This window comes from Morus notabilis, unplaced genomic scaffold (assembly GCF_000414095.1).
Source record: "Morus notabilis unplaced genomic scaffold, ASM41409v2 Scaffold481, whole genome shotgun sequence".
Taxonomy (NCBI): Eukaryota; Viridiplantae; Streptophyta; class Magnoliopsida; order Rosales; family Moraceae; genus Morus; species Morus notabilis.
In genome coordinates this window covers 33818-42643 of record NW_010357431.1, presented here as the reverse complement: position 1 = coordinate 42643, position 8826 = coordinate 33818, and the positions used below count along the sequence as shown (strand labels likewise).

Here is an 8826-nt window from a genome sequence, read left to right as displayed (position 1 = left end):
GTAAATGATTTTCTCACGAAATGTTTGTAGGGAAAAACCCCTTTTCTTGTAGTGTGCATCTCTATTCCCTAGACAGACACTAAGGAAATAAAATGATATTGGCTTTGGAGAAGAAATATCTAAGTGGACATTAGGTTTATAGATTCAGAATCATAATTCAGAATTATTCTCGATTTACGTGTATTTTTTATGAGAGAAAATACTGTAGCAAACAATGAACCATGATTCGAATCAGGGTACAAATCCACTAACTAAACAACCCATAAGTTTCAGCATTTTTATAAAATTTCATTATCATCGAAGGGAAATAAAACTCGTAATTTAGCGAGTTTGATTGATTAGCCATAAAGCAAGCACTTAAATCAGTTGGCCAACATTTTCTACACATAAATTCCCTTCAACATGACTTAAGGAGTAGAAACTGAAAATTTATTTTATCAAGAATTGAATAAAATATCCCAATAGAAGAGTATTGTTGGGTAAAGATGAAACTTAAGGGCCTGTTTTTTTGTCCAAAAAATTCAAAAAAAGATAACTCGAGTTCTAACTTTATTCAAGTTCATGTTCTTTTAAGTTTCAACTTTATTCAACTTTACTCAACTTTATTCAAGTTACAACTTCAACTCAAGTTATAACTCAAATTCAACTTAAAAACTACACTCAAATTACATTCTAAAAAAACACACGTTCTTGTATTCCTAATCTCTGTTTAGCTTAGAATGTATAAAAATGGTCAAGCAGCGAAGGGCAACTTCTGGCTGAAAACATGCCTCGCTTTCTGTGCCATACTTTAAATATTTGAGAGTTTGCCTTATTTTGCAAAATTTTTATATAAAGTTTGGATTATGGAATAGAATTGGAGTAGTATGACATGCAAGTTTATACATAGGGTTCATATTATTGATTTTACCCTTAAACTTTTCATAGTTAATTATTTTCGTCTTTGCAATTTTTTCGCGACAATCTTTAGTTCTAATTAAATTTTAAAAGATTAATGGTAATTAACGCTAACCGTTAATGAGAGTAAATTCTAAGGAACTCTACCGACTAATTAAGGGATCAAAATTATTAAAAAAAGAAATCTTTCGAGGACTAAACTTTTAAATTTTGCGAAGTCCTTGTTGCACCACAATTATTCATATATTAATTAATATAAAAAAGAAAACTTTGTGGTCACATATGCTCCAGAGAGTGATACATTCTACAATATAAAAAGAGGAAAATAAAAATCAAGTTATGCTGTTCTTTTTTTTTTTTAGCTGCTTATAATCTCTCAATTTATGTAAATTATGGGTCCTAGATTCATAATTTTATGATTTTGTAATACAATTACTTGTTTGACGTTGGGATGTGTTTGAATGACAAATCTTGCTTAGCACATTAGAGGTTAATATGGTTACTATTTGGTTGACTCTTCAAGCACAATTCACAAACAAACATTTAACCCGTTCATTATAACAGTGTAATAATATACAAAACTTTGAAGAAAAATCGATCTCTAAGAAATTTAAATAAATATTTCCATGGTTTCAGCCCATGTCCCAGGATGAACTATTGGAATGGGCAGACATTACTAATTTAATATATGTTGGGCTGTCCTTGTAGGGTCAAAACAAACGCTAGGAATTCTTTTAGACCCCCCAATGGGTAACAATTATTTATTGCTTTCGGCCATGATATCTCTAACATTGACCTATATATAAATATATATATATATATATATATGTATATATACATATATACATGTTTGTGGTCCTCATAGCCCTCAATGCTCATAGACCAAAAACTTTGTCCACATTCTAGGCCATGGACCTAAGCATTATTACCAAACCCATGTATGAAAATGAAATAGTGAAATAGTTCTACCCACCACAACATTTTTCCAAATAAATTGAAATAGATATAAGCTAGTGGGTCTATATTGAAACATGGCTTTAATGGGTTTGTATTTTAGTTCCAATCCTTCCATGGTGGGGTTTGAAAATCTCAACTTCTGAAGCTCTCAATGGGTAACCCCCGGTCTGTAGGACAATATATGTGGGCTAAAACCATTACAAGAAGCCCTTATATTTAGGGAACACTATATTGTACCCTTGCCTCCTCAGATCTGTGATGATTGTTGATGCAGTTATCATATTCGTGTAAAGTCCTTCTCATAAACTACCTGAATTCTATTTTGGTGCTTGTAAGTCTTCACCTTAGACGTCACAGAAATTAGGGATTTTCTCTTATTGAGTATGAAAAAATACCCTGAAAAATCTCCGTTTTCAACCGTCAGATATTATCAAAAACTGTATGTTCTGCATAGTTTTTTCAATTTGATTCGATTTTTATTAGTTTTAACGATCAGAAATTAGCCCTACTAATAAGGACTCTCTATCAAAGAATCTCCCTTTTATTTTATTTTATTGTTCTTTTTCTATAGTAAGTTTTAAACACCACAAATTTAGCTTCCATTCAGGCTCTTAAGGCACCATGCTTATTCAAATAATTGATAAAGTACATCGATAAAGTAGTTTTGAAAATTATTAAGAAATACACTACTTATATCGTGTTATTATTAAATATTTTTAATTTCAGAATCCGAAAAAGTAATACCAAATTGACTTTTAAAATATGACTCACAAGATTAAGTTATATTAATTTTCAAATCGATAATTCTCACTAGAGTCATTGAAGTCACCATGTTACTTAATTTTGAAGTGTTTGTAGCTCTGATATTTTTTTTTTCTTTAATAATATGCGCCTTATTTGATGTGGTATTCTTTAAAAAAAAAAAATTAAATTGAAGTTACAATGCCAAACTATCTTTAGAGTGGTGAGTTTACGCGAGGAATTCATATTTTTGGTTAAAAAGAAAGTGAATTGGGTTTGGACTCCCTAGCTTGTTTGCATGCACATGTGCACATGCATGTGTGTGTTAGGAAGAGATAAATATGAGCTGAAAAAATCAGTTAGAATGTATGTCATTAGTTCCGAAAGGAAAAATGGAGTTATTTGCTGCGTATTAAATAGTTTGCCAAGTTTGGCTTAAATCCACTAAGCTAAATTCTAGTGAGAATAGGCGAGTCAAAGTCATTGAAACCATAAGGGGAAAAGGAAGGAATAAATGTTTGGATGGAAAGAAATTGCACTTCACCATCAATAAGGTATAGTGGTTAATCGTGGCAGAGAAAAACAGTCCTATTTCAATTTTTCCTTCCATGGGAAACCAAGTGAGAACAGTGACTTTTAGCAAAGTGGTTTCTGATATCCTAGTCTATGGAGGGGCTAGTAGAAAAATAAACTACTCTCACCAAGGTCACATGGAACCACAAAGGGAATTAAAGAGAGCTGGAAGTATAGTTAGCAATAAAAGTTGCAAGTAGTATCTATCAACCGTCATTTAATAAGATGGTGAGACTGTTTGTTCTTTTCAATAAGTTTTTGAGTTTGAGTCTTCCATCTCGATGGATATACAATCCATTTCGTAAGGAAACAATATGCGACAAGAGACGAAGCTATATGAGGCCCGAGGAGGCAGCTGTTCCCCGGGATCAAGGGCTCGGCAAAGGTTTTGCCCCCAATACTAAAATTTTTAAAATTTTATCCCTTATTCACCCTCCTAAAACGTTTTTCTGGCTCGCCACTGTACACCACGCGGGACATACTACCTCACCAAGATTTTTTGAATATGCCATTCTCCATCTCTATAACCTTTTCCTTTTAGCATAAAAAAAAAGTTGTACCTCACACTTGTATTTTCAGGAAAAAAGTACTCAAAACATGATATGAAATTCTATTAATTCAGGCTTTTCTTGTTAGATGTCACTCATCAATCAAAGTGGACTTTAATGAATGCTTGAAATATGTTGTTTGAGGAAATCTTGCTTCTAAAAAATATGATTAATCTGCATCGTTTATTTTACTGATTTGAATTTAAAATTTGAGTTTTATTATAGTAAAAAGCTATAAAAAACAGTCACATCTAAAATTTTTACTATAATAAAAGCTCTCACAGAAGATCACATCTTAACTCAAATTAAAAACTTGAATCAACGAATTAAACGGGTCCTGAATAAAATGAATTGTTTGTATCTCAACCAGCTCTTTTCTAGCCTATGATAAACACAATTAACTTAGACAAAACAAAAAATGGAAAACTTGTTTAGAAACAGAGGAACTCAAAATAGTTCTTTAGATGGCCATTAAAAATACCAAACTGTGGTTGCACTAGGCCTGCATTTGTAGCAGGAGATTTCTATCTTCTGCAAAAGAAAAAAAAAAAAAAAAACGAACAAACAAACACTTAATTAATGGTGGGCAGCTTTAGAATTTTGCCACTCATTTCGTCATTTTGCTGTCATGCATTTATGAAAATGTAGCCTTGGTGGTTAAACACTTAAGAAGACTCTCCCAATAAGCCTAGCTAAAACGACACTTTTTTTCAAGATAGAAATAAAGGAGGGAAAAAGAAAACATCCTTTATACCATGTAGACTCCATAGTCTCTAGTACTAGGAAAAAGCTCTTCTATAAATGCTCAAAATCACCTAATTCTCTTCTTGCCTTTCTCTCTCCTTTATTATTACTATTATTTTTTTTTCTTCTCTTTCTTGATCACTATGTGAAAATTGCAGAAATGGGATTTCCTTGCAGTCCAAAAACATGAACTGAATGATCATTGGATGCAATTTTGTTCTTTGTTTTGGACTGAAGGGAGCTCCTAATTCTTCTATTTTCCTCTCTTACTTTAGTTCCAAGCTTCAATGGCCGAAGGGTACAGTTTATAATCATCTCATTGGTAGAGGGTAAGTTCAATTTTTATATCCATTTTGCCTCCTGACTATATATATATATATACACACACACACACGTACATATTGCAAAAGCAGTTTAGTGTATTTCTGTTTCTCTTGCTTGTTGGTAGGTCTAAAGATCAGATCAGATTATCATATATGTGCAACAGGCACTATTTAGAGGGCAATCTTCCATACTTGTATTGAATTTAGGTTTCTTTTGATCTATTTCACAAAGCAAAATGCATAAATAACCATATTTAGTTTTTAAAATATCAATGAATACTTAATTTATAAATGGTGGATATGTACTGCGGCTCTTTATCAAGATTTGAGATCCAGTTTTCCTGCGAAGGGCACAATAAATAACTAAATGATCTTTAAAAGGAGTACTAAAGAAATGATAGAGAATACAATTTCTCAATTTTTTCTTGGTTTTTTTTTTTTTTTTTTTTTTTTTTTTTTTTTTTTTTTTTTTTTGGGATGTTATGAAGACAAGAAATCATAGTCTAATTTTGCATTGTGTTCAAATATTGTTAATTTGGTATATTCCGGGAGCTAACATGTCTTGTTTATTTTTTCTTAAATTTTATGCTGCATTATATGCTCTCACTCATCGTGATTAATATTTTGACTTTTATGCATTGATCGGTCGGCAGTTATTTTATCATGGAATTTAGAACATTCCAGAGCTGTTTTTTTTTTTTTTCCTATTTCTTTAAGCATTTTTTTTCTTTTATATACAGATTTTATCTGACATAGTCTCTTGGAATTTGGTGGTAATAAAAACATAGAGCACATTTTCAATTGTTATCATCACAATTACGTTGTAACTATGCACATGAATTCCACTGTAACTCTCATTAATTCTCTTATTTACCTAGAACAAAAGTAAATAGTAAACTTATATAATTGTATTTGTTTTTTTTTTTAGGATACGTAATTGTATTTTATACATCCTTTTTGAACTTGCATTTTTAATTTTTTTGCTCCGAAAAATAACATTTTTTTAGACTTGATGCAGTACAATATATACAGTTCTCTATCTCTAAAGTATTCTACAACAAAATTAAATTGGAAAACTGGGAAATTTCCCCTCAATATTTCTCGCTCTCAATCAGGATAAGAAAATTCAGATTACAAGATGAGCTAAACCAGAAAGATTTGCAAATTATGAGAAACTCATTAAGTACACTCCCAAAACAGGGAAGAAAAAAAAAAGACAAAATAAAAAAGGTAAATCATCACATAGAAAAAGACACAAACTAAAAACCTTAATTTATACAAAATGAAACCTCTTAACTATCCACTTTAAGTACTATTGGTTTATTTGAACTGCTTGTTGTTGTTGTTTTATCTGCTGTTGTTGATGCACATTGCAACTGATCTTTGAACATGATCTGACGGTTTCTCCTGTTAAGGGAACCACTGGGAGATTGTCACAATTGCAAATCTCGATCATCAAGCCATCTGGATCGTGGAAAAACAGCTGATCAACGTGGATCCCACCTTCTTCTACCCTGGTCTTCACGTAGATTATCCCCATCTCCTGCAGCTTTCTTTCCACTGTTGACATGCTCTCACACTGCCCAACAAAATTAAAGGCTCCCATTTATAATCTCAATAAAGAAGTTCATAAAACATTTGGGAATTTCTATGGTACAGACTGTCTTTTTCATTGCAACCTACTGCTGTTTTAATAGTATAATTAAGGAGCAATTCTGTATGTCATATGGTAAATTTTTAACTAAACATGCATACGGTTAAAAACTCATGTTTTAATAGTATAATTAAGGAGCAATTCTGTATCGCATACGGTAAAAATTTACCACGACAAAATTTTAACATAAATATTTATATATCAAACTGTTAGAATTAGGGGCAAAGCTATGTTACGCCCATTACTGTTGTTTTAATAGTATAATTAAGGAGCAGTTCTGTATCGGCAAATTTTTAACATAAACATTTATATATCAAACCGTTAGAAACAGGGGCAAAGCTATGTTATGCCCCATTACTGTTGTTTTAATAGTATAAACGAGCAATTCTGCGTCGCATGCGGTAAATTTTTAACGTAAACATGCATACGGTAAATTTTTAACGTAAACATGCATACGGTAAATTTTTAACATAAACATTTATATATCAAACCGTTAGAAACAGGGGCAAAGCTATGTTATGCCCCATTACTGTTGTTTTAATAGTATAAACGAGCAATTCTGCATCGCATGCGGTAAATTTTTAACGTAAACATGCATACGGTAAATTTTTAACATAAACATTTATATATCAGACCGTTGGAAACAAGGGCAAAGCTATGTTCCGCCCATTGAGGGCAGCTGCTCCCATTCCAAAAACTCCTTTTACAATTTGACCCTAATACTATAATTTTTGACATCTTTCTCCTTATTTGCCTCCACTCAAAATTTTTTTTATTGTCCTTTCTCCATAGCTTTTTAAAGAAAATTTTAATTAAACCTAAAGTTTTGATTTTAAGTATATTCTTATTTCAAATTTAAGTCTAAAATAAACCAAAAATCAAAATGCTACCTTATAAATTTACAATTTTTTAGACTGTAAACATTGGATATTAAATTTAACTCTATTACTTCTAAAAAAAAGTTAACTTTACTACAAGCTTAATTCATTAGAGTAAAAAGAATAAAATAAATAAATTACGGTTAGAAATTACTACATATAGTATTTGTTCAAAACTTTGGTTCAATCACACCTCCACTCAAAAAAATGCTCCGGTCAGAAAAGTTATAAAACGGTTAAATTAACGTTTCCTACCAGAGCAACGAGTCACATCTAACTTTTTACTAATTAACAAACTAAACGGACTTTTATTAGACTGTTAATATAGTATGGATGTGATTCCGACGTGTTACATGAAAAGAAATGCGGTTGTCTTTGGGGTTGAAAAAGTAATTACACGGTTAAAGCAATGGTACTCCTACGGGTAACGAGATGGGACAGTTTCTATGGTAAAAATTCTTAAAAATTTACCCTATTAACACTTAATATATATTTTTAGACTGTTAATATGGTACGTGATTCTATATGATCAGACGGTAAAAGAGACAAGGTAAACAAGTGCAGTGTTACCTGAAAGGAAATGTGGTTGTCTTTGGGGTTGATCCTCTTAATCTTGGGCAACTTTTCAGGGTCTTCACATTGGAGGAGATGTATGCCAATGCCATAGCTGAATAGCCTTTAAATCACAACAAAAACAAAAAAACCCAGAAAACCAAAACATCCCTAACATGATCACCATAATAGCTTTTTTTTTTAATTAGCAAAAAAAAAAAAGATTTTTTTTTTGTTTTTTGTTTGTTTGTTTGAAGAAAAGTGAGTTATTATTATACTATACCATGCACCATCAAAGTCAAAGGAATCAGGCCTCCTAATAGGGAAGAACCCAAGAACAGACCGATAGAAATCAAGAGATTTCTCAAGTGATCTGCACAGTAGAGAAATGTGATTCAAGGACTTGAGCTGCAGAGGATTATTGCCCCAATTCTCCATCACACAACAAGAAAATCTTCTTTTGAATGAAAATGGGTGTATAGGAAGCAAAAGAAAGAAATGGGTATTGAAGATAAACACAAGCTAATGCAACTTTAGATTCAATGAAAGAATTCAAAAGAGAGAAAATAACAGAGATTTTTCGAGGCTCTGATATGATATGCTCCTACATATATATAGATTAGAGAGAGATTGGATTATGGTCGCTTCTTCTGCATGTGTTTTTTTCTTCAACATTTTTGCAGATTGCGATTACTAATTACACGTAAGCTACACGTTGATGACTCATAGTGAGATTGGCATAACGTTGTTCTATTTGCTGACACGTTGTCTGAATACTTTTCTACCAAATCGTCATATGGGGAAACTTGAAAATGCACTCTTTCTTGTTGTTTAATGTGAGAAATAAGTTTTCATAAGGAAAAAAAAATGTGAGAAAAAAGTCTCTAGCTAAAACTTGTTGTTATAATCCCAGCAGAACGAAAGAAAAAAAGAATAAAATATTACCTTATGATTATTAT

At 31.6% G+C, this 8826-nt stretch overlaps 1 protein-coding gene across 1 annotated transcript; it reads right to left on the bottom strand.

Annotated features, from left to right (window-relative positions):
- Nucleotides 1–6088: 6088 nt before the first annotated feature.
- LOC21389289 lies at nt 6089–8393 on the bottom strand. The gene is made up of 3 exons (XM_010090019.2): nt 8151–8393; nt 7886–7991; nt 6089–6362 (listed from the first exon to the last, which is right to left on the bottom strand). Exons 1-3 carry the CDS (start codon nt 8303–8305, stop codon nt 6096–6098), a joined length of 528 nt encoding a protein of 175 aa, XP_010088321.1. The 5' UTR covers nt 8306–8393; the 3' UTR covers nt 6089–6095.
- Between the last annotated feature and the right edge of the window lie 433 nt (nt 8394–8826).